Source organism: Podarcis filfolensis (genome assembly GCF_964270895.1).
Source record: "Podarcis filfolensis genome assembly, chromosome: 2".
Classification (NCBI taxonomy): Eukaryota; Metazoa; Chordata; class Lepidosauria; order Squamata; family Lacertidae; genus Podarcis; species Podarcis filfolensis.
In genome coordinates, this window is record NC_139605.1 from 12,639,031 (window position 1) to 12,664,790 (window position 25,760).

At 49.2% G+C, this 25,760-nt stretch overlaps 2 protein-coding genes across 2 annotated transcripts; one reads left to right on the forward strand and one right to left on the reverse strand.

Annotated features, from left to right (window-relative positions):
* Positions 1–1,331: 1,331 nt before the first annotated feature.
* On the reverse strand, positions 1,332–16,941 carry DXO (decapping exoribonuclease). Its single transcript, XM_083602086.1, has 7 exons — positions 16,700–16,941; positions 13,270–13,661; positions 10,818–11,047; positions 6,946–7,165; positions 3,309–3,444; positions 2,716–2,810; positions 1,332–1,700 (listed from the first exon to the last, which is right to left on the reverse strand). Exons 1-7 carry the CDS (start codon positions 16,712–16,714, stop codon positions 1,559–1,561), a joined length of 1,230 nt encoding a protein of 409 aa, XP_083458212.1. The 5' UTR covers positions 16,715–16,941; the 3' UTR covers positions 1,332–1,558.
* Positions 16,942–17,191: 250 nt separating this feature from the next.
* On the forward strand, positions 17,192–23,546 carry WHR1 (winged helix repair factor 1). The gene is made up of 8 exons (XM_083602623.1): positions 17,192–17,344; positions 19,643–19,744; positions 19,914–20,059; positions 20,398–20,493; positions 20,582–20,721; positions 21,637–21,734; positions 21,829–21,976; positions 23,005–23,546. The coding sequence occupies exons 2-8, from the start codon at positions 19,660–19,662 to the stop codon at positions 23,048–23,050; spliced, it is 759 nt and encodes a 252-aa protein (XP_083458749.1). The 5' UTR covers positions 17,192–17,344; positions 19,643–19,659; the 3' UTR covers positions 23,051–23,546.
* Positions 23,547–25,760: the final 2,214 nt, after the last annotated feature.

The following is a 25,760-nucleotide window of genomic DNA, read 5'->3' on the forward strand; positions in this document are numbered from 1 at the left end:
TCGTTTAGGAAAAATTCAATGAATAATTTTAAAGAGAGAGAGAATACGGCTTCAGGATGTGGGGCTTGGGGGTAACCTGACTTGGCAGCAGCACTTTATTTTTTTAAAAAAGGATCTCTACCTTGCGAGGTCTGTTGCAAGCTCCTATCAGATGTCAATGAAATAAAAAACTATCTGACTTTTAGAAGACATCTGAAGGCAGCCCTGTTTAGGGAAGTTTGGTGGGACGCGGGTATTGTTGGTGGGACACGGGTGGCGCTGTGGGTTAAACTACAGAGCCTAGGACTTGCCGATCAGAAGTTCGGCGGTTTGAATCCCCGCTACAGGGTGAGCTCCCGTTGCTCGGTCCCTGTTCCTGCCCACCTAGCAGTTCGAAAGCACGTCAAAGTGAAAGTAGATAAATAGGTACCACTCCTGCAGGAAGGTAAACGGCGTTTCCGTGCGCTGCTCTGGTTCGCCAGAAGCGGCTTAGTCATGCTGGCCACATGACCCGGAAGCTGTACGTCGGCTCCCTTGGCCAATAAAGCGAGATGAGCGCCGCAACCCCAGAGTCAGTCACGACTGGACCTAATGGTCAGGGGTCCCTTTACCTTTACCTAATATTCTGTTGGGAGCCACCCAGAGTGGCTGGGGAATAAATAATATTTTTATTATATTATTATAATAAGCTGGAGAGCACTCAAAAAAGGTGAATGTGATTTGAGGCTGCATTAACAGAAGCGAATGTTTCACTCTATCCTGCACTACTCAGACCTTGTCTGGAGCCTCATTGGGTCCACTGCTGGAGATACTACTTTAAAAAAGGAGGATGTGGACAAGTTGGGTTCGTGGGAGGGCAATGAAGACAATCTCATGGATGGGAAGCCCTGTGAGAAAAGGTTGAAGGGCATGTTTATCCTAGAGAAGGCTGAGGGGGAAGACGCAATACTGCTTTTTAAATATCTGAAGACTGTTGTGTAGAACCAGGCAAAGGCTTATTCTCTTATGTGAGCTGCCACGGATCAAATTTACTTACAGTGGTACCTCGGGTTAAGAACTTAATTCGTTCCGGAGGTCCATTATTAAGCTGAAACTGTTCTTAACCTGAGGTACCACTTTAGCTAATGGGGCCTCCCGCTGCCACCGCGCGATTTCTGTTCTCATCCTGAAGCAAAGTTTTTAACCCGAGGTAATATTTCTGGGTTAGCAGAGTCTGTAACCTGAAGCATCTGTAACCCGAGGTGCCACTGTATTGACAAACCACCTCCTTCTATCCCCGCTGTCCTTAAAGAAGCCCTTACCAATAAACCAGAGAGAGACGCAATCCCTTCACTAAGCACTGCTAGGAGACGTTTGTGTTTACAATAATAGTTTATTGCCCTGTCCCTCCTTCATTGTGATGATGGGGGAGGGGGTAGGGGGCCCTCTCAGGGGTCCCTGACTTTCTGAGCGCCAGGTGCCAGCCTCCTTGTGTCTGCTGTGTCTGCTGTGTGTGTGTGTGTGTGTGTTTAACCGCCCGCCCTGCGTTGCCCACTCAAGATACAAAAAAAATCCAGTTTCTCCCTCCAGCTGCAGCCCATCAGTCTGGGATGTGCGGAGTCGAGGGCTTCTCGCTGCTCAGCGCCTCCACATACCAGTCGGGCAGGAAGGTGTGCTCGGAGTCCCGGTGCACCGTGAAGGAGACAGGGTGGCCAGGCTCCCAGGCAAAGAGGTGGACCAACCTGCACAAAGGAGAAAGCAGCAGGTACAACGTGAGGTTCCTCTGGAAGGGAGACTAAGCCAAGGAGTTTGCTCTCCCTTGCTAGGAGCCCCACGTTCACTCTAGTCTTCCCATTTCGTTTTCCTCCTCTACTTAACCGGCCGTCCTCAGCCTGCTCCCCCTAAAGGTGTTTGGACTGCAAACTCCCACTGGCCTCAGCCACCATGACTACCGTATTTTTCGGTTCATAAGACACACCTAGTTTTTAGAGGAGGAAAACAAGGGGAAAAAATAATTCTGAACGAAACAGTGGATGTATGATTTTTGTGGTTCATGCTGTGGCCACAGACATGTGATTTGACGGTGAGTTTGGGGTAGCCCAATGCAAAACTCCTGAGGATCCATGTGGATCCGTGCTTTGTAACCACGTTTTTGCGCCATTGCGGCCCCACAAAACAGTGGATGCGTGATTTTTTGGGTGCAGGCTGTAGCCATGGACATGCTATGTGATCTGATGGTGAATTTGGGGTGACCCAATCTAAAAATCCTGAGGATCCATGGGCTTTTACCTCCCCCCTCCCAGGCAGCCTCCTTTATCGTTAGCCTCTCTTATCTCCCTCCCTCCCTTACCTATCAGCTGCTTCCTTTCAACACTACCTTCCCACTTGTTTTCCTTAGTGTCTTTTCCTTAGCTGGAGCAGTTTTTGCTCCTCTTTTTCTTCTAATTTCTCTCCTCATTGCTTCAGTCTTCCTGTCTCCTCTCCTTGCAAGTTCACTGTCTTTACCTCCCACCTCCCAGGCAGTCTCCTTTATTGCTAGCTTCCCTTATCTCCCTCCCCGATCGCTTGCCTATTAGCGGCTTTGTTTCAACACCTACTTCCCTCTTTCAAAAAAAAAAAAAAAGCATGATCGCTTTTTGCCCCTGGGCAATTCGGCTCCAGGGACCACACATTCGCTCCATAAGACGCACAGACATTTCCACTTACTTTTTAGGAAGAAAAAAGTGTGTCTTGTGGAGCGAAAAATACGGTACTTACTTCGGATTGTCTTCGGTCACCACTTTCTTCACAAAGCCGAGGAACGCCGCGCAAAAGTTCATGCACACCGCCGGCTTCCAGCAGCCTGGGTCCTCCTGCCCAGGAGGAAGAAGGGAGGTTATTTTAGGGGTGATATAACCTGGAACTGCCTTAGGCAGAGCCTGGCTCCTTGGTCCCTCTAGTTCAGCCTTCCTCAAACACAGCTCTGGTGCTGAAAGCCAATGCCCGAGAGGAGCAGGTGTGTGTTTTCAGTTCTTAAGTGCGCACCTGACCACCTGTACTTCCATACCTAAGCTACTGCTTTGTCCCGGCGTACCTTGGGAGTTCTGGTGAACAAGCAATTCATCAAGCCTGAAGTCTGCCAGCTGACTGGCTCTTACAGCAACCTCTGTGGAAGATGCACTTTCACTTTGAGCACAGTTTCACAGGGGTTCCCTGTAACCATCGATCACCTGTTGAACCCTTATAGAGAGCCGCTCTGGAGGAAGAATTAGTGCACCAACCCGCCCCACCTTTTCCCTTGGAGCTGGGAGAGGTTAGGATGAAAGGGAGGAATCCAAGATCTCAGCCCGGCTGGACTGGGCTGGACTCACCCTAATGAGCTGGAAGATCTTCATCGTCTCAAACGTCTCCAGTTCCACGATGGAGCCATCTGGCCCCCGGTACCCGGCCACGATCCGAGACACTCCGGGCAGAAAAGACTGAGCCCACCACTTGATCATCTTGTGCCTGGGAAGAAGAGAGAAACTGGCTCATCCATTCCCTCTGCCCGACGTCCTCTTTGGCTGCCCTCCTTGAGATCTGACGAGCGCTCGGCCGTCTTCCTCCCCAAGTACTGATGCTATGCTCAGAAAGAGACTCGAGGCCTGTCTTGGGGTGGAGACTAAGGGTTGCGTCCAACAAAGTCATCAGCTTCCTTCCCCTTGCCTCATGTGCCACCCACCCAAAAGAAAATCGGTTCTGGGGATTTCCCCCAACCTCTTAAAGTGGATGACGGGGGGAGAGGAGGTTTTTTGGGTGGGGGGAGGAAGTCCTGTTGCAAAGGCGGAAGTTCTTTGTAGGATACAACCCCTTAAGGCCCACCAGATGTTGCTGGACTCCATCTCCCATCAGCCCCATGCAGAATGGCCAATGGCCAGGGATGGCAGGAGTTGTAGTCCAGTAATACCTAGCAGGCCACTGGTCCCTTGCTTATTTAGGCCATCATCCCATTAAGGCTGGGTGATAAATTGTCCCAAACCGGTTTGAAGTCCATATTGTGCTATCGGCTTCATAATTTTGGACCTGGCAATATATTGCGAATCATGGTGTGTGTTGTGCAAAAATCACGAAGCAGGGAAAACCGTGAAGCCAGCCAGTGCCTCTACATAGCTGCATCCTTATTACAGACATCATGATATATACCTGGTGATATATCATGATGTTGAAAACCAGATAAGAATTTATTATTTATACCCTGCCCATCTGGCTGGGTTTCCCTAGCCGCTCTGGGCAGCTCCTAACAGAATACAGTGGTGCCCCGCAAGACGAACGCCTCGCAAGACGAAAAACCCGCTAAACGAAAGGGTTTTCCGTTTTGGAGGCGCTTCGCAAAACGAATTTCCCTATGGGCTTCCTTCGCAAGACGAAAGCCCATAGGGAAATCTCCAGGACAGCGGGGAAGCGCAGCGCGTCTTCCCCACTGTCCTTGGACCTCCTCCGAAGGCTGGCGGTGGGGCGGAGAGACCTTCTCCCCGCGCCAGCCTTCGGATGGCTGTCCTGAAGACTTGCGGTGGGAGGAGGGTTTTCCTTCCCACCACCAACATTCAGAATGCTGTTCTGAATGTTGGCGGTGGGGAGGAAAAACCCTCCTCCCACCGCAAGCCCCGGGAACAGAGAAGCGCTGCGCGCCTTCCCCTCTGTTCCCGTACCTGTCCTGAAGGCTTGCGGTGGGGAGAAAAGCCCTTCTCCACACTGCCAGCCTGGCAAGCGGTCTCCATAGGAATGCATTAATTGATTTTCAATGCATTCCTATGGGAAACCGTGCTTCGCAAGACGAAAAACTCGCAAGAAGAAAAAACTTGCGGAACGAATTAATTTCGTCTTGCGAGGCACCACTGTATTAAAAACACGATAAAACATCAAACATTAAAAACTTCTCTAAACAGGGCTGCCTTCAGATGCCTTCTATTTCCTTGACATCTGGTGGGAGGGCATTCCACAGGGCGGGTGCCACTACCGAGAAGGCCCTCTGCCTGGTTTCCTGTAACTTCGCAGTGAGGGAACCACCAGAAGGCCCTCGGAGCTGGACCTCTGCGCCCGGGCAGAACAATGGGGGTGGAGACGCTCCTTCAGGTATACAGGACCAAGGCAGTTTAGGGCTTTAAAGGTCAGCACCAACACTTTGAATTGTGCTCAGAAACATACTGGGAGCCAATGTAGGTCATTCAGGACCAGTGTTATATGGCCTCAGCGGCCGCTCCCAGCCACAGTCTAACTGCCGCATTCTGGGTTAGTTGTAGTTTCCGGGTCACCTTCAAAGGTAGCACCACATAGAGTGCATTGCAGTAGTCCAGGCGAGAGATAACCAGAGCATGCACCACTCTGGCAAGACAGTCCGTGGGCAGGTAAGGTCTCAGCCTGCGTACCAGATGGAGCTGATAAACAGCTGCCCTGGACACAGAATTGACCTGTGCCTCCATGGACAGCTGTGAGTACAAAATGACTCCCAGGCTGCACACCTGGTCCTCCAGGGGCACAGTTACCCCATTCAGGACCAGGGAGTCCTCCACACCTGCCCACCTCCTGTCCCCCCAAAACAGGACTTCTGTCTTGTCAGGATTCAACCTCAATCTGTTAGCCGCCATCCATCCTCCAACCGCCTCCAGACACTCACACAGGACCTTCACCGCCTTCACTGGTTCTGATTTGAAAGAGAGGTAGAGATGGGTATCATCCGCATACTGATGGACACCCAGCCCAAACCCCCTGACTGTGTTATATGGTCTTGGCAGCAACTCCGAGATACCACCCAGACCTACCTCCTTTTCCCCAGCACGGTCAGGCAGCTGCCTGCGTGCAGGCTGCAAGACCAGCCCTCTGCTAACAACAAATCAGAAAGAGAGTAAGAGGTCCAGTCCCCTGACTGAGAAAGTGGTTAAAAGGTTGAAGACATCTTCCTGGGGGGAAATTACTAAGGGTGAGAGAGCCACCAGCAAGCACACGTTTTTAAAAAAAATCTTAGTAAGATCCCCTGAACTTTGCTGTAGAGACAGTCCGGGACTCTCATACATCTTATTCTGAGTCTTAGAAAGAGGATCTGAGAAATGGTAGATTTGCATTCCAGAAAAATGGCCCGGGTGGCATTATGGCTAGGCTGGTTGAAGGCAGAAGCTTGTTTAAGGCGAGGGGGGAGAATCCCTGAACTTCCAGGTGATACTGAACTCCAACTTCCATCAGAACCTAGGCAGCATGGACAATAGTCATGACTACTGTAATTCGCTCTACGCGGGGCTGCCCTTGAAGCTGTCCCAGAAACTCCAGCGGGTGCAGAATGCTGCAGCGAGGCTCCTCACAGGGTCTCTGCCATGGGAGCATATTCACCCAGTGCTTTTCCAGCTGCACTGGCTCCCGGTGGAGTACAGGGTCAGATTTAAGGTGCTGGTTTTGATCTTTAAAGTCCTTCAAGGCCTAGGACCCTCGTACCTACGGGACCGCCTCTCCCGATATGCCCCATGGAGGACCTTAAGGTCCATATATAGCAACACCCTAGAGGTCCCAGGCCCTAAGGAAGTCAGATTAGCCTCAACCAGAGCCAGGGCCTTCTCAACACTGTCTCCGGCCTGGTGGAACGCTCTGTCTCATGAGACCAGGGCCCTGCGGGATCTGATTTCTTTCCGCAGGGCCTGTAAGACAGAGTTGTTCCACCTGGCCTTTGGCTTGTAGCCAGTTTGATTCCCTCCCCCTCTTTCTTTTTCCTTTCTCCTCCTGTGATGAGGCTGCATCCTAATGTTTTAATGTTGTATTCTAATCTTTTTTAAATTGTATTTTAATCAACTTGTTTTTATTATTGGTTGTTAGCCGCCCTGAGCCCGGACTTGGCTGGGGAGGGCGGGGTATAAATAAAAATTTGTGGTGATGATGATGATGGGAGTTGTAGTTCCGGAACGTCTTTGCAGTACCTGGGGGTTTTTTGTGGAATGGGAGAAGACTCCATAGTTTCCCTGCTTTTCATCTCCCCGCCCACCTCACCTGTAAAAACTCTTCCTCTGAGCTGGGCTATGCATGACTTTGCTGGTCTTCAGCTCCACATAACAGCTTGGAGGGTCGGGCCAGGGGCTCCGGGGGTCCGTGCAGTCCACCTCTCCCGAGAACAGCAGCGAGTGGGTTCCCAGGCGGGTCCGGATCACGATGCAGAAAGCCTCGTTTGTGTTCACCACCCCCGTCGGATCCGGAGTCCCGTCTGGAGTATCTGGAGCAGAAGAAGAAGAAGAGTTTGGATTTGATATCCCGCTTTATCACTACCCGAAGGAGTCTCAAAGCGGCTAACATTCTCCTTTCCCTTCCTCCCCCACAACAAACACTCTGTGAGGTGAGTGGGGCTGAGAGACTTCAGAGAAGTGTGACTGGCCCAAGGTCACCCAGCAGCTGCATGTGGAGGAGCGGGGAAGCGAACCCGGTTCACCAGATTACGAGTCTACTGCTCTTAACCACCACACCACACTGGCTCTCACAAGAAGGAGACATTTACCGTATTTTTCACTCGATAACACGCACCTGACCATAACACGCACATAGTTTTTAGAGGAGGAAAACAAGAAAAAAAAATCTGAATGAAACAGTGGATGTATCATTTTTGTGCTTCATGCTGTGGCCACAGACATGTGATTTGACGGTGAGTTTGGGGTAGCCCAATGCAAAAATCCTGAGAATCCATGTCGAGCTGTGCTTTGTAACTACGTTTTTGCACCATTGCAGCCCCAGGCAACAGTGGGTGCGTAATTTTTTTTGGTGCAGGCTGTAGCCATGGACATGCTATGTGATCTGATGGTGAATCTGGGGTGACCCAATGCAAAGATCCTGAGGATCCATGTGGATCCGTGCTTTGTAACCACGTTTTTGCACCATTGCAGCCCTGTTTTTGCATCAGATCATTGCTATGTGATCTGATGGTGAATCTGGGGTGACCCAATGCAAAGATCCTGAGGATCCATGTGGATCCGTGCTTTGTAACCACGTTTTTGCACCATTGCAGCCCTGTTTTTGCATCAGATCATTGCTATGTGATCTGATGGTGAATCTGGGGTGACCCAATGCAAAGATCCTGAGGATCCATGTGGATCCGTGCTTTGTAACCACGTTTTAAGTGGGGAGGGAAGGAAAAACATAGAAGGGACAAGGAGCACGAGAGGGGTGTGCAGAGAAGCAGCTGGCTAAGAATGCAAGAGAGGGGTTTAAAGGGGGGGGAAGGAAGGCAAAAGTCCCCCCCCCCACCCAAGCCAGCCCTCTCTCTCTCTCTCTCTCTCTCTCCCCTGCATGTTTTCCACTGCCTGCGAGTCCCTAGACGCAGCACCAGAGCACGGAGAGGAATTAGAAAGAAGGACACTCTGCTTTCCCCTCTGCTTGCCTGGAGGGGAGGGGATTTGCCTGCTCTTTGTTCCGTTTGAGCAAACACAGTAACGAAACAGAAAAGGGTGGGCAGTAAGACCCTGAGGCAGAATGCAGGAAAGCAGCAGCCTCCTCTCCTCCATGACGGTGCGATATGATTTTTGCCTGATTTTTGCCCTGTACTTGGGACAGTCAGCTCCAGGGACCACACATTCGCTCAATAACACGCACAGACATTTCCCCTTACTTTTTAGGAGAAAAAATCTGCGTGTTATAGAGGGAAAAATACAGTACTCCCATCTTCTGGGTGATTCACATTCAAGAAAGGGGGGAAAACTCCCTAGCAAAAGACACAGCACACAACGTCCGACGCCTCTATAATTCAACAGGTTAGAAGTATATTTTAAGCTCATTCATTGGTTCTTGGATTTGTTCAGGGCTGCATAACCCTTTTGAGGACCATGGTTGAGAGTGAGTGTTCTCCAGAGGCAAAGAGGCACAAAGTGAATCTGTCTGATCTTTTAAAACCATCCAAGTTGGCAGCCATCACTGCATCTTACAGCAATGAGTTCCATAGTTCAACTATGCGCTAAAGAACTCCCTTCCTGTGTTTATCCTGAGTCTCTCACCCTTAGGCTTAAAGGGGATGAACCTGAAGATCTTCTTATTATGAGAAAGGCACATCCACTTTTCCACCCCATGCAGCCTTTTTCTACCCGTCTTATGCCCCCAACTACAACTTATTATCTAATGCTTATTTCCCCTAAATTGATTTTTGAATTTTATTGTTATTCATGTTTTTATACTGTATTTGATGCTGCTTTTACAATTAAGTGTTTTAAATTTGTTGCTAGCCGCCCTGAGCCCGGTTTTTGAACCGGGAAGGGCGGGGTATAAATAAAAAATTATTATTATTATTATTATTATTATTATTATTATTATTCAACTTTCCTCTAAAACAGTGGTTCTCAAAGGGCATGGCAGCAGAGGATGGTAAGTGTGGTGGGAAAATTCAAGGACCATCAAACATTTCAATGTAGTACAGTATAGAAATAATCGTTTTTATTTGCAAAATAGGGATCTCTCTTCAAAATGAGAGCATAAACTGAGGCTGAGGACAATCCTAGCTGTGTTTCCCAATGTACAGTGGTACCTTGGGTTACATACGCTTCAGGTTACATACGCTTCAGGTTACAGACTCTGCTAACCCAGAAATAGTGCTTCAGGTTAAGAACTTTGCTTCAGGATGAGAACAGAACTTGTGCTCCAGCGGCAGCGGGAGGCCCCATTAGCTAAAGTGGTGCTTCAGGTTAAGAACAGTTTCAGGTTAAGTACAGACCTCCGGAACGAATTAAGTACTTAACCCGAGGTACCACTGTATTTCTTAATCACTTAAAAATTTGCTGTGGCACGAGCAAATTTTTATTCTGAAAGTGTGGCCGAGAAGGAATAATGTTTAAGAACCGTGGTTCTAAACTGAAAAGCCCCGATTTTGATTCATTTACAGTGGTACCTCAGGTTACATACGCTTCAGTTTACAGACTCCGCTAACCCAGAAATAGCACCTCGGGTTAAGAACTTTGCTTCAGGATGAGAACAGAAATCGGGCTCCGGCGGTGCGGCAGCAGCAGGAGGCCCCATTACCTAAAGTGGTGCTTCAGGTTAAGAACAGTTTCAGCTTAAGAACAGACCTCCGGAACGAATTAAGTGCTTAACCCGAGGTACCACTGTACTACATTTCTATCCCACCTTTCCTCCACAGGGCTCAAGACGGCGTACATGGTTATCTCCATTTCATCCTCCCAACATCCCTGTAAGGTAGGCCGAGAGAGAGTGACATGCCCCTGGGTCACCTATTGTGGCCGAGTGGGGGCTTGAACCCTTGTGTCTCAGATCCTAGTCCAACACGCTAACCACTACACCACATTGGCTCTCGATAGTGCGATCAACACCGTCGCCCAGAACCAAGCCGTACGCTCAGACCAGGGTTTAGAGCATAGCTGTCAACTTACAGATTTGAAAATAAGGGACCAGCAGCCTCGAAAATAAGGGACCAGCAGCCAAAATAAAGGATTTTAGTCAACCAGCTCCCGAGCCAAAGGCAGAAAGCCCAGCCAGCCCAGCAGCCAAACGAAGCCTCAAGCGGTGGTTCCCACAGCGCAGCAACCCGGCAAAGGGGATGCAGCAAGGAAAACCACCGTCACCTCTCCGCTGGGAAGCGCTGAGCAAAGGCGAGTCCCCAGGCAACGCAGCCGATTTGACCAGCACAAGGCATGCAAGCTCCACCCCCCAGTCGTTCTTAGACTCCTTATTGGGTGAGCAACGCAGCCAAGCAACACAGTTGGAGCCTCCCTCCTCTCTGGCCGGCAGGAGGAGCTGCTTTCTTTGAAACCCGGGAAATTTAAGGGACATCATCAATAAGGGACAGCAGCAGGACACGGCGCTGGGATAAGGGACTTTCCCGCCAAATAAGGGACGGTTGACAGCTATGGTTTAGAGGCCTCTGGCATCCTTACCAGAGCACATGTACTGCTCAAACTTGTAGCCCATGTACATGAGCTCCTTCAGCAGGTCCGTGCGCTGCTCCCGCTGCCTCCGGGCGGCCTCCGTCTCGACTTCGCTGATGTACAGAGTCCCGCGGAAGAGGCTCACCGCCAGCAGCCAACCGTCCTGATTTTCGTAGGGCGTGGTCAGCACTTTGGTGAGATGCCCCCGCCACGTCACAAAGTCGGCATTCAGCGGCCGCCTGCAAAGCAGGGAGAGACAAAACTGTTAAAAAGAGCAAAGCATGAGCTGCAGGGGCCGCTCCTCTGTATTCTAAGGCCGCCAAAGTCAAACTCTGGTGAAAGCAGGGATCGCCAACACAGCCCTAATGGGCACATAGGAACCTGCAGACACCTCTCTGGTTTTAAATAGACACCTGAAGGCTGCCCTATTCAAAGAAGTTTTCAGCGTGTGCTGTCATATCGTGCTTTTACTAATTTTTTTGTTGGGAGCCACTGGGGCAACCCAGTCAGATGGGTGAAAATAGGTGACAATGGATGACGCGGGTGGCGCTGTGGTCTAAACCACTGAGCCTTGCCGATCGAAGGTTCGAATCCTTGCGACGGAGTGAGCTCCCGTTGCTCTGTCCCAGCTTCTGCCAACCTAGCAGTTCAAAAGCACGCCAGTACAGACTATGAAAAGCAGTAGAAATATGAGATGATCAGAGCTCCCCCGAATATTTGGATTATTTGATATGTATAATAATTTGGACACTGAATGCGATTTGATTGGATTGTTAAAACGGAAAACTTAATAAAAATGTTTCATTTTGTTTTGTTTTTTTAAAAAAGCACACCAGCACAAGTAGATAAATGGCATTTCCATGCGCTCTGGTTTCCATCACGATGTCCTGTTGCACCGTACAGAAGTGGTTTAGTCACGCTGGCCACATGACCCAGAAAGCTGTCTGTGGACAAATGCCTGCTCCCTTGTCCTGAAAGTGAGATGAGCACCGCAACCCCATAGTCACCTTTGACTGAACGTAACCGTCCAGGGGTCCTTTACCTTTTTAATTGTGATTTTACTATTTTTGGGTTGGGACTCACCCAGAGTGGCTGGGGCAACCCAGTCAGACGGGTGACATCATCATCATCATCATTATTTTATTGGTATGCATAGTGGCGACACAGGAATGTGCCTTTTCTGCAGTGGCTCCCCATTTGCCGAGTGCTCTCCCCAGGGAGGCTCACTTGGTGCCCTCCTTGTACACCTTTAAGCGCTAGACAAAACACAGAGGGAAAGATCATTGCTCAACGAAGCAGCACTCGCATTACAAGTGCATGGTCCCCAGTCCGATTGTCGACCTCCCGATTTAAAAGGACCAAGTGGATTGGCCCTAGATCCTGGGGAGCCATTTCCAGTTAAGGCAAAGCAATGCCATATTAGATGGTCTGACTCGTGTGTGGGTTTTTTAAAAAAAACAAACCAACAACCCTGTTTTTTTTTATTTGTGCTTTTATCTTGCATTTTTATGTTGTGAACTGCCCAGAGATCTATGGATAATAAATAATAATAATAATAATAATAATTTATTATTTATACCCCGCCCATCGGGCTGAGTTTCCCCAGCCACTCTGGGCGGCTCCCAATCGAGTGTTAAAAACAATACAGCCTTAAATATTAAAAACTTCCCTAAACAGGGCTGCCTTCAGATGTCTTTTAAAGAGAAGATAGCTGCTTATTTCGACGAAGGGCAAATTTAATAAATAAAAATAAATAAAATAAGAAGCAGCTTCCTAACAACGTAAGCAGAGCACTGCCGGAATGGCGGAGGCGAAACATAGTCCATTTATATACCATAGCTGTCAACTTACAGATTTGAAAATAAGGAACCAGCAGCCTCAAAAATAAGGGATCAGCAGCCAAAATAAGGGATTTCCCAGGCACAGGTATGTTCAACTTCTGAGCCCCTCCAAGCCAAAGGCAGAAAGCCCAGCCAGCAGCCAAATGAAGCCTCAAGCGGTGGTTCCCACAGCGCAGCAACCCGGCAAAGGGGATGCAGCAAGGAAAACCACCGTCACCTCTCCGCTGGGAAGCGCTGAGCAAAGGCGAGTCCCCAGGCAACGCGGCCGATTTGATCGGCACAAGGCATGCAAGCTCCACCCCCCAGTCGTTCTTAGACTCGTTATTGGGTGAGCAACGCAGCCAAGCAACACAGTTGGAGCTTCCCTCCTCCCTGGCCGGCAGGGAGGGAGGGAGAGGAGCTGCTTCCTTTGAAACCCGGGAAATTTAAGGGACATCATCAATAAGGGACAGCAGCGGGACACGGCGCTGGGATAAGGGACATTCCCGCCAAATAAGGGACGGTTGACAGCTATGATATATACTAGTCCCCGATAACCTGATCCTCCATTAACCCTTCCTTTCTCTTATGCGGGGAGAGAAAGGAAGGAGACACATACTGAGAATCGTGCCCTTCCTCACCCTTTGTCCTCAGTCTGCAGCTGCTTCCGGTTCTGGGTGATCCACCTCAGCAAGTGCTCCAGCCCCTCGCGGACGGTCTCATCTTGCTTCACATAGCGGTCGCGGTAGCCGTCGCGCAGGTCGAAGCCGGGGGAGGGGCCCTCGACAGGGGGCGGGGCATAGTAGCGCAGGCGACGAGCGTCCCCGTGGTAACAGCGCTGGGCGTCCAGGGAAAAGTGTCCCAGCTGAGCCGGCCGCCGGTAAAAGGGGAAAGGGGCATCGTAGCGAGACGGGGTGACGGGCAAAGTGAGGGGAGCCTTGGCCTCGCTCCTCTGGCGCTTGGCGCTGCAGTCTCTGGGAGCGTCGTCCTCCCGGTCGTGAGTCCTGGTGTCGAGAGTGGTCTTCATCAGGGACTGCAATCGACAAGGGAAAGAGATAGTAAAACACTCCGAAAAAGACGCCCTTGCGTGGTCAGATAACCACGTGACTAAAACGGGGCGCAGCGGGCACACACGCAGTTTCCTTTTCTGCTCCTTTCTTTAATGCTCTGCTTACCCCTCTCAACAAGAACATGCACTCAGAAATCGCATCCTTCAGCACACATAAGTCGCACCCACAAACAGTGCGTTTGGGAATCCTCTCTCAAGGCACATGTTCAATGGTCAGGGGCGAAGGGGACTTCTAAACTCTGGGCCTTTTGCTATTAAATTCACAGAGTTGCCGAGTTGAAAAGGACCATGAAGATCATCCGCCACATTTTTCGCTCTATAAGACGCACTTTTTCCCTCCTAAAAAGTACAGTGGTACCTCAGGATGCAAACGGGATCCGTTCCGGAGCACCGTTCGCATCCTGAATGAAACGTAAGACACGATGGCACGTCTGGTTTTGCCGCTTCTGCGCATGCGCGTGACGTCATTTTGAGCGTCTGCACGTGCATGAGCAGCGAAACCTGGAAGTAATGTACTCCGTTACTTCCGGGTTGGTGCAAAGCACATACAACCCGAGGTATGACTGTAAAGGGAAGTGTGTGTGCGTCTTATGGAGCGAATGCAGGCTGCGCAGCTATCCCAGAAGCCAGAACAGCAAGAGGGATCGCTGCTTTCACTGCACAGCGATCCCTCTCGCTGTTCTTGCTTCTGGGATTCAGAATACTTTTCTTCTTGTTTTTCTCCTCCAAAAACTATGGTCTGGTGCATCTTACAGAGCGAAAAATACGGTAGTTCAGACTTCCCCAAACTTGTGTCTGCAACTCCCATCAACCTTAGCTAGCAAGACCAGTGGTCACGTCCAACCTACTGCAGTGTAGGACTCTTTCACCCAACATGGTACTCAAACTCTGAGATTAAGAGTCTCATAAGCTATCAAATACGCACACACGCACACACATACGTATTCTCCTACAGAGCTTTTTATTAAATGCTTCACATTTTTATTTTTTATTTTCAAAATTTTACACTATGCCTTTCAAGGCAAAGCCTACCCACAGCAGCTTACAAAAACAAAAGCTAACAATATTTTACATACATGTCCCCTGGAAACCAGGGGGGGGGGGGGAAACAAGATTCAAAGAAATAAAAACATTCTGAGTTCCAACAACAGGGAGCGAACTCAGCCTCCTTATATCATAGAATCACAGAGCTGGAAGGATCCCCGAGGGTCATCTAGCCTGACCCCCTGCAGTGCAGGAATCTTTTGCCCAATGTGAGGCTCAAACCCATGACCCTGAGACAGAGTCTCCTGCTCTACGGACAGAGCTATCTGCTTCCCTGTGGGAACATCTCTGATGCCCTTAAAACAATCCTTTCTGACAGCCCACTTGCAATGCTAGGCTGCGTTATAAGAGGCACTTTCTCCCAGTAGCAGGGAAGTATCATTTGATAAGATAAGCAGGAAATAAGCAGCTATCTTATTTTTAAAAGACATCTGAAGGCAGCCCTGTTTAGAGAAGTTTTTAATATTTATTGCTGTATTGTTTTTAACACTCGATTGGGAGCCGCCCAGAGTGGCTGGGGAAACTCAGCCAGATGGACTGGGTATAAATAAATTATTATTATTATTATTATTATTATTATTATTATTATTATTATTACAGTGGTACCTTGGGTTAAGTACTTAATTCATTCCGGAGGTCCGTTCTTAACCTGAAGCACCACTTTAGCTAATGGGGCCTCCCACTGCCACCACACGATTTCTGTTCTCATTCTGAAGCAAAGTTCTTAACCTGAGGTACTATTTCTGGGTTAGAGGAGTCTGTAACCTGAAGCATCTGTAACCTGAAGCGTATGTAACCCGAGGTAAGGTAAAGGGACCCCTGACCATTAGGTCCAGTCGCTGACGACTCTATTGGCTGAGGGAGCCGGTGTACAGCTTCCGGCTCATGTAACCAGAATGACTAAGCCACTTCTGGCAAACCAGAGCAGCGCACAGAAATGCCCTTTACCTTCCCGCAGGAGCGGTACCTATTTATCTACTTGCACTTTGACGTGCTTTCAAACTGCTAGGTTGGCAGGAACTGGGACCGAGCAACGGGAGCTCACCCCGTCGCAGGGATTCGAACCACCGACCTTCTGATCGGCAAGCCCTAGGCTCTGTGGTTTAACCCACAGCGCAACCCGAGGTACCACTGTACAGTGGTACCTCAGGTTACATACGCTTCAGGTTACAGACTCTGCTAACCCAGAAATAGTGCTTCAGGTTAAGAACTTTGCTTCAGGATGAGAACAGAAATCGTGCTCTGGCAGCGCGGCGGCAGCAGGAGGCCCCATTAGCTAAAGTGGTGGTTCAGGTTAAGAATGGACCTCCAGAACGAATTAAGTACTTAACCCGAGGTACCACCGTGTTATTATTATTAGATAAGGCTGTCAATGGATGCTAGTGGTCATGCAGCCACTCCTCCATCCAGGTCAGGAACTGCCTGCAACACGGACTCCGCGGGGACTTGCAGCAGCGGCTTTCCAGGGTTTCCGGCAGCTCAGCCCCCCGAGGCCAGGGGCTTGTTGAACCCCCGGACCTCCTTGCATGCCAAGCAGACGCGACAGCTTGGCGGTGCAGCCAGCAACTCAAGCGGAGGCTGCTTCCGTCCCTCGTTTCCCGCCATTTCTTCTTTGCCATTCAAGTTTCCACCCCGAATGTCAAATGCTGGACCGCGGGGGGAACCTCAGCTCACCCCTCCTCCTTCTTCCCCGCAGTCTTCAGCCGCAAAACCTAGGCGCGCTCCACCCGGGAGAATGCGCGCAGCACCTTCAGGCGCTCATGCACACGCACTTTCCTCTTGTGCAAGGGACCCAGGAGTCCTGGTCACACCAGCACCCACTTGGGGGAGATGCCCAAAGATGCTTTTTGACCTCTTCCTCCTCCTCTTGCAGTCAAGGAAAGACAACCCCCCTCCATAAAAAAATAAATTTAAATATCAGCCTTTCATTTTTGAGCCCTCCCGGCTCCCGTACTTACCTTCTGTGACGTCATCGCAGGACACCGCCGATTCGCGCTGCCGCGGAGAGAGAGGCGGGGACACAGCTCGCGCGTCTCCTTTGTGTCACCAGCCAAACAAGACCCGGGCGCCCGACATCTTGCTCAAAACAATCGCTGCGTTCCGTTCCTTCGGCTCCTGAGGCCGCGCGGCGATGGCGTCATCACGGGGCGCCAGTCGGGAGGCGAAGTCAACGCCCTTCCCATTTCCTGCCCGCATACACAAACACCCCAGGAGGTGCCACGCAAAGCGCGGCCGGCAGGTGGCGATCGCGGCCCGCCTTCTGCCTCCCGCGGATAAAGCCGTTTTCTTTCCCATGTCCAAAATGGCCGCCAGATCGGCTTCGTTCCCTGTTTCTCAATGGAGATGGCGGCTTTAGGCCCGCGTCGGTCAGAGGTAGCTTCGTCCCGCCCGGAATAAAGATGGCGGGCAGCCGGCGAGCGTGTCAAGGGGGCGGGGTTGGGGAGTGACGTCATCTTCCGGAGGCGGGCAGCCGGGAGCTTTGCCGACTCGGGTGGGGACTTGGAGTGGCTTGTTTTGGAGAGGAAGAAGCTGCGGCGGCGTCATCAGAGGCAGCTCTGGCCGGAAGCGGGGACTGGCAGGCGAGAGACTACGAGGGTCGCTTTGTGAGTCGGGGGTGCTTTAAATGGAGGAGGGGATCCAGGGGGTGGGAAAGAGGGGAGGGAGAGGAGGACTCAAGGAAATCAATGGGCATCACTAACTTAGGGCTATTTGGTTCAATGGGTCTCCTCTTGAGCGGGTCTTGGATGCAACTCGTGGCGTTTCAGAAGATTTTGCTTCCATAATTCGCTAGTCTATTTACATCTTCACTTTTGAAACTACAGTACAGTGGTACCTCGGGTTACATATGCTTCAGGTTACATACACTTCAAGTCACAGACTCTGCTAACCCAGAAATATTACCTCGGGTTAAGAACTTTTCTTCAGGATGAGAACAGAAATCGTGCTCCGGCGCCGCGGCAGCAGCAGGAGGCCCCATTAGGTAAAGTGGTGCTTCAGGTTAAGAACAGTTTCAGGTTAAGAACGGACCTCCAGAACGAATTAAGTACGTAACCAGAGGTACCACTGTACTTTTCCTCTTACGCAAGAACAATGGGTTTGCACAATAATAATAATGTGTTTGTGGGGGCGGTGTTACTGGGTTGTTGTTTTTTAAATGTGGTTTGGTTTCTTGTTTTGTGATTTTATGTAGTGAACTGCCCTGTGATACGACTACTAATAATGTGGACTCTGCTCCCAAGAAAGCAATTTTTACATCTGTCTTACTTTATGCTCCATAGAGCTGTTGACTTCCCTCCTTCCCTTCCACAGGTTTTCTTATTCCAATCCTTAATTAAAAACTAAACCATGACATAAGACTTATTTCAGTCCTGCTAACGTCTTCAAATTTCTACAGTTCTCAGTTATATAGACCATAAATTTACTCCATTCTTTTTGGTACTTTGTTTCTTCCTGACTGCGAATCCGATGGGTCAGTTTTGCTAATTCCACATACTTGACCAACTTTGTCTGCCACTCCTTTACAGTTGGTATCTCCTGTGTTTTCCACTTTTGGGCTCTCAAAACTCTGGCAGCTGTTGTAGCATACATATATAATCTTTGGTCTGTCGTCTTAATATCCTCTCCTATCAAAACTAGCAATAGTTCTTCAGGCTTTTTTGGGAAAGTATATTTAAACGTCTTTTTTAATTCATTATAGATCTGTTCCCAAAACTCTTTCATTTTATCACATGTCCACCACATGTGGTAAAAATCCCCATCCTTTTCTTTATATTTCCAACAGATTTTACTACTGGTCCTATACATTTTTGCTAGTTTGACAGGTGTTAGATATCAGCGATAGACCATTTTCATTACATTCTCTTTTTTTAAGTAGAGCATGCAACTGAAGTTCCTCAGGGCATGGCAGGGAAGTGATGAAGGGAGAGTTTTGCCTCCTTAATTTCCAGATGCCAGCCAGTACTTAATAATACAGGAGACAGGGCCTGCCAGTATGATTGCCGTCAGCAATTCTGAGGACAATAGGATTTTGAGATATTGAGCAGAATGAACGCCGAGATGGGGGGATGGATTAGAGATGGGGGGTGTAGCTCATTGCAGAGCGCCCAGAAAGATATTGGAAGAAGGGGAGGACCATTATGACTAAAAGGCTGAGAAGGAGGAAGACACTGGTCTCTGAAATGGCCCTCAGTATTGAAGGGGGGTGAAGGTGAGGAATGAAGGCTAGCAAGGGTCTGTGGCAGGTTTGAGGAACCTGTGGCCCTCTAAATGTTGCTGGACTACAACTTCCATCATCCCTGGGCTGTGGCTGATGGAAGTTGTACCGTATTTTTCGCTCCAAAAGACACACCAGACCATAAGGCGCATCTAGTTTTTGGGAGGAGGAAAACAAGAAAAAATTATTCTGAATCCCAGAAGCCAGAAGAGCAAGAGGGATCTGGCTTCTGGGATACCGTGTGGCTGTTCTGGCTTCTGGGATAACCACGCCAAGCCTCTTCAGGGCAGCGGGATGAAGGCTCCCCCTGCCCGAAGAGGCTGCGCACGGCTAAGGCAGAAGCCAGGACGGTGCATCGCTGAAGGGGCACTGCGCAGTTCTCCCTCTCTGAGAGGGAGAACTGCATAGCGCCCCTTCAGCGAAGCTGGAGAAGGAACAGAAGGAGACCCTTCTGTTCCTCCTCCGGCTTCGCTGACAGGCGCGTCGTGAAGGGGCGCTGCACAGTTCTCGCTCTCTCTGCGCAGCGCCATTCACTCCATAAGACGCACTCACATTTCCCCTTACTTTTTAGGAGGGGGAAAGTGTGTCTTATGGAGCGAAAAATACAGTAGTTCCGCAGCATCTAGAGGACCAGAGAGTTCTACACACCTGGAGCAGGTAGCATAATGACTCTGTCTCCCATCTTTAGCCCTCACCTCCAGCCCCATGAAGCGGAAGCATCAGCTCATCTCAGATACATTCCAGGCAAAAAAACAACGGCTGGTTCTCGGATCGGAGCCTCTCGAACAGGGTAAGAATGGAGGAAGTGTTGTGTGGTGAGGCATCAGAGTTCTCATGGGGAGGTGCGCGTGAGAGGACTTATGGGGGGATGATGAGTGAGAGGTGAGTGCCATCAGTTCTGGATGGCATGAGGCAGAGCGCTGCAGAAATATGCCAGCTTTTTATGTTTCCTCCCCCAGAAGGCCCCGAGGCAGTAGAATCTGCACTCCAGTTCTTGGCCTCTCTCTTCCCCCGCAAATTATTTGAGGATTTTCTGCCACCCTTGATTCTGAGACACCAGATCTACAGCCTCGTCAAAGACCGAACGACCGTCGACAGGCACTTGGTAGGTGATTCCTTCCTCAGTTCAGAGGCCAGGTAGAGGAATCTGGAGGGCTGAATTTGCCCCCCACTCCCCCGGACCTGAGGTTCCCCAGGATATGGGGTGTTTGATAAATAAAGAACCAAAGGATTCTATGGGAAACCTATAAACCTCCTCCTCCTCTCATGCACACACGCACACACCCTACCATGATTTCGATAAAATGAGGTGTCTCTATAGACAAATCTCTCCTCCTGCCTCCAGTTCTTCACCTTCAGAGTTTGCATTTGATTAAATGCACTGGTATTTGCACTGGTTAAAATAAATAAAACCTCCTCCTCCCTCTGTCTCTCTTTCTCCAGAGCCAGCTGAAAGATGAGGGCCGGATCCGGATGTTCCAGCATGGTTTCGATGCAGACACTTTCGTTGTGGCATTCACAGACAACTATAAATCTAAGGTCTTGTGTCTCTTGTGTGTGTGTATGTGGTTAGTTGAGGGGCAATGCAGAAGCAGGGGAGAGATTGTGACGGCTCTTTCTCCCACAGGTGCTAGAGTTTACGTCTGGGAAGGACTTTGACAGGACTGTTAGGAAATTCCTGGATTCTGTCCTCAGCTCCTGCCCTGACATCAGTTTCGACAAAAGAAGGATGGTGAGAGAGTTTGGCTTCAGTGATGCGGAAATCACGTGAGTAAAGTTTTCCCCAGAGTGGAGTCAGAGTAGGGTGTGTTCTGAGGGCCGGGTATGAAGATTGGGCTTCCTCTTTGAGGTTTTTCTGTGTCCAGTTATAATGAATTTTAGTAAATCGATTGAATTCGTTCTGATTGGTTTAAAGCTGCATAATTTTGTATGTGGTTAAACAACCCAGTTCCCTGGGGGCAAGGGGAAGTATTCTGTGACATGACTGCACATGCCACAGCAGGCACCCTCTAAGAATATAGTAATGTACTGTATATAAGGGCATGAGACTCTTAATCTCAGGGTTGTGGGTTCGAGTTACACACTGGGCAAAAATATTTCCGTAATGCAGGGGGTTAGACGAGATGACCCTGAGGGTCCCTTCCAAGTGTACAATTATATGGCTACAATTGTACAAACGAAAACAAAAGGCCTCAAAGCTGTTTACAAAAATAATAACACAAAGGGCTTGGACCATCATACCTGACTGTTAACTTGCATGGAGATTGTTGAGGAACAGGTAGTGTCTTGCCCAGTGCTGAGATCCAGGCACCTCAGGAGAAGAAACAGTGGCTCATACTGGGATCTTCAAACACACTTAGTGGTGCGGTTTGGTCATTTTGAACTCTGGACTTAGTTGCCTTACATCTCCTAGCCTCTCCATAATGGGAAGTATGTTACTTCAAAATGCAGTAAGCCAGCTCTGCTGTGTTTGGAGACACTCCTTCTCATTTTACTGAACAGGACCCTGGGCCTTTTCCCTGAAGTCCTGTCCTGATAGCACCACTGAGCAATGCTTTCCTTAGACTCCCGTTATCTCCGGCTTTCCACAGTCCCAGAAGCGGCTGCATCTTGGTGCAAAAGGGGCAAGTCATAATGGGGGAGAAATCACATTTCTCTCCCATTCCTGTGTTTCATGTTCAGGCAGCTGGTGAATGCCGGAGTCCTGACTGTCCGGGATGCAGGGAGCTGGTGGCTGGCAGTGCCTGGAGCAGGTCGTTTTGTCAAATGCTTCATCAAAGGTTAGTTTGTTTCCCTGCTCCAGGCAAAAGCTGGGACACCTCTGACGGCAGCAACCTACTGATCTGTGTTGTGTGTGTCTCTCGGTCTTCCCAGGGAGGAAAGCTGTGCTGAGCATGATCCAGAAGGCCAAATACAAGGAGGTTTTGCTGTCTGACCTGCAGAACCGCCGAGCTCCAAGCGCCGTGAAGCTGGGCCTTCCTTACCATATCCACGACCTTATTGGAGCCCAGCTGGTGGACTGGTACTAGATTTCTGCTCTCGCTCCCACCTATGAAAAACCAAATGTTGCCTTGGAGCTCAGCCTGTTGCTGTGGAGCTTGCTCCTGCCCTTGGGCAGCCAACCAAGGCTGTAATCCTACATACCGCAGAGTGGGGTCCTTTTCTGGGCTGGTGACCTGGATCCTAACCTCTCTTACCCCCAGGGCCATTTGGGCAGGTGGGTGATGCCACCCACCTGCCAAACACCTGATATCATCAGAGGGGCTCTCTGTCATCAGCAGGGACAGCAAGCCCTGCTTGCAAAGGAATGCTTGGGAGTTGCTTTCACTTGGGAGCAGATTTGCTCTTCTGCAGCTGCATCTTTACCTGGTTACAGGGAACCAGGCAGAGGGCCTTCTCAGTAGTGGCCCCTGCCCTGTGGAATGCCCTTCCACCAGATGTCAAAGAGAAAAACATCTACCAGACTTTTAGAAGACATCTGAAGGTAGACTTGTATACCCATGTAGTATCTGAAACCAAAGGGGCACATTGGTTGCCAGATGTGAAATACGTTATTTTCATCTTTCCTACCCGACTAGAACACGGGTGGCGCTGTGGGTTAAACCACAGAGCCTAGGACTTGCCGATCAGAAGGTCGGTGGTTGGAATCCCCGCGACGGCGTGAGCTCCCATTGTTCAGTCCCTGCTCCTGCCAACCTAGCAGTTCAAAACCACATCCAAGTACAAGTAGATAAATAGGTACCACTCCGGCGGGAAGGTAAGCGGCGTTTCCGTGCACTGCTCTGGTTCACCAGAAGCGGCTTAGTCATGCTGGCCACATGACCCGGAAGCTGTACGCCGGCTCCCTCGGACAATAAAGCGAGATGAGCGCCGCAACCCCAGAGTCGGCCACGACTGGACCTAATGGTCAGGGGTCCCTTTACCTTTTTACCCCACTAGAACGGGATGCTAGACTAGATGGACCCTGGCCTGATCCAGCTGGGGCTCTTCTTATGCTCTTCTTATTCTTTCCTGCTTTTAACCTGACCACCTCATTCTCGCTTCCTCTAGCGTGCCCACGACCTCCGGCACCCTCCTCCGACTGGCTGATGATTAGGGACGTGCCACTTGTCTGCCACCAAACCAACAGCTGTGCCTAAAATGAATGGATGCTGCTTGGGGCTATCGCCATGGGGGACAGGATGCCTCCCTGAGCCACCAGCATCGTTGTAAACAAACAGGACCTTTTCCAGCAAAAAACAATTTTTTAATTATTATTTATGAAACGGATTTATATTCTGCACTTAATGTGGGCCCAATGCGAGAGAGCATCTTGGCAGGACCCCTGACTGACGTGACGTGACTGACGGGAGGCCATGGATAAGAGAGGAAGGAGCCGTTTGTGCAATCTCTCGGCTTGATTTCTGGATGCCGGAGAACCGTGGGAAACCTGCGCATCTAAGAACAGACAGGGCCAAGATGTTCCCACAAGGAATTCCTTCCTGGCAGTGTGTGTGTGGCCGTGTATGTATGAGTGTTGATCTCTTAGATGACACCAGTGTCTCAGAAAATTACATTGGAGCTTGAATAAAAGCATTTCTTCTTGGCTCGCTCATATGTTCTGAAGACGATACGTTCTGGGGACAAGATGCTGGCTAAACAGGGATGTATTTACGTAACCACCTCCTGAAAGTCACTAGCAAGGGAGACAGATACATCTCACAACAGCTTAGTTCTATTTTGTTCTTTGGTGATCACTCGTAGCCAAGTAAGATTGTGTTCCATAAACACGGTCTTAACCGTGAGTCTGTAAGTGACTGTGGAGGCCAATTCTGGAGCCACACGTCCTTCCACACTGGGGACATAGGTTTCTGGGTGGGAGTTGATCATGGTGTGGATTTGCCAAGCATGCCTTCCTCTTAGCACGTTTCTCCCTTTTGTCCTGAGTTTGATCGTCTTCCAAACCCATGACACCTTTAGTAGAGGCTGTTCTCCAATTGCAGCACTCACAGGCCAATGTTCCCCAATTGTCAGTGTTTATACTACATTTTTAAAGATTTGCCTTGAGAGAGTCTTTAAACCTCTTTTGTTGACCACCAGCATTACGCTTACCATTTTTAAGTTTGGAATAGAGTAGTTGCTTTGGAAGACAATAATCAGGCATCCACACAACATGACCAATCCAACAAAGTTGATGTTGAGGAATAATTGCTTTGACACTGGTGATCTTTGCTTCTTCCAGTACACTAAGAAAAAACACACCAATAACTCAGGCCAATGTAAGTTTCAATAGTGGGAGTAGTCCCTACTCACAAATAATCAATTTTAATAAAAACTGATCCATTCAAAAGTATGTATTTTGACAAGGATTACAAACTCAAATAGAGATTACAAACACTAACAGATTACAAACTCATAAAGATATGTATAACACAATAATTCGTTACAGAATTTGAAATGAGAGTTTATGAGTAGAGACAAGTTCATGTTCGTCAATAGTCAGATTTGATGTGAAGGTCTTAGTTTCAATCACTGAGTAGAATCAGAAGTCCATTATGGGTCAGAAACCAGGACAGGGCCCTGTTTCAATGTATTCACCTTCATCAGCTGGAAGTATCAAATATTACATGAAAATACATTTAAATTCTAAATTACCATAGATTATAAAACAGTCATAAATTATAAAACAGTATTATATAACATTTGGTTCCTTACCTAATTTTTAAAGGGTCATGTAAGTTTGAAGACTTTCGGATAAATATATCCTGTTATTTTCTACGTTTCTCAGAGATAGCAACTGAAAATAATATTAATAATTAATTACATGTGTTGAATCAAATTAAATCAAATTAAAAACTCTAAGGCAGCATATAATCATATGATTCCTCACCTACGTGTGGGTAGATTAATGTGTATCTTGAGTTTTTCTATGCGTTTTCAATTTGGAAGTGAGCCTGTTACCTTTTATATGCACTTAAAGGTGGCACTGTGGGTTAAACCACAGAGCCTAGGACTTGCCGATCAGAAGGTTGGCGGTTCAAATCCCCGCGACGGGGTGAGCTCCTGTTGCTCGGTCCCTGCTCCTGCCAAGCTAGCAGTTTGAAAGCACATCAAAGTGCAAGTAGAGAAATAGGTACCGCTCCGGTGGGAAGGTAAACGACGTTTCTGTGCGCTGCTCTGGTTCGCCAGAAGCGGCTTAGTCATGCTGGCCACATGAGCCGGAAGCTGTACACCAGCTCCCTCGGCCGATAAAGCGAGATGAGCGCCACAACCCCAGAGTCGGTCATGACAGGACCTAATGGTCAGGGGTCCCTTTACCTTTAAAGGGGTAGATGAGATCCCCTAGATCTTTCAGTGAACTGGCATTAATTTGCTTTGTACAGTGCAAGCAGCTAACCTTCTTGCCCAGAGGAGCCCAATAACATCTGTCAGAAGTGGCCTCCTGTTTGGTCAGACTACTTGTCTTTTGAGCCCAGTATTTATATACTCACTCTCTCCTGCAATGGACTAGATGCCTCTTGGGTCCCTTCCAACTCTATGATTCTGTTGGTGGCTCTCTAGCCCGCCAGCGGAAGGTCTTCCACATCACGACTGACCTGCTCCTTGTAGGTGGAGATGCCACTGTCTAAATCTGGGGTGTTCTGCCCTGTTCAGCCTATGCCCTGTGACCGAGCTAAAATAAGACTCTTCACCCATGGAAACTGACCCAAAAACTCTCTCTGATTAGATGTTCAGTCTGGTCCCTTCTGCTTCAACATAGATTGTGTCTCTCTTTGCATATCTACAGTACATGCATACGGAATCAGGATTCAGAATGACCTTAACAG

Bases quoted from the DNA above. Each gene is read 5' to 3' on its own strand.
- DXO (XM_083602086.1), bottom strand. The intron at 7,166-10,817 runs GTAAGGATGCCA...CTTCTGCTCCAG, and splicing joins TGAGCAGTACATGTGCTCTG to ATACTCCAGACGGGACTCCG. The intron at 2,811-3,308 runs GTGAGTCCAGCC...CCTCCTGGGCAG, and splicing joins AGATCTTCCAGCTCATTAGG to GAGGACCCAGGCTGCTGGAA.
- WHR1 (XM_083602623.1), top strand. From the start codon at position 19,660: ATGAAGCGGAAGCATCAGCTCATCTCAGATACATTCCAGGCAAAAAAA. The intron at 20,722-21,636 runs GTGAGTAAAGTT...TTTCATGTTCAG, and splicing joins TTCAGTGATGCGGAAATCAC to GCAGCTGGTGAATGCCGGAG. The intron at 21,977-23,004 runs GTACTAGATTTC...CGCTTCCTCTAG, and splicing joins GGAGCCCAGCTGGTGGACTG to CGTGCCCACGACCTCCGGCA.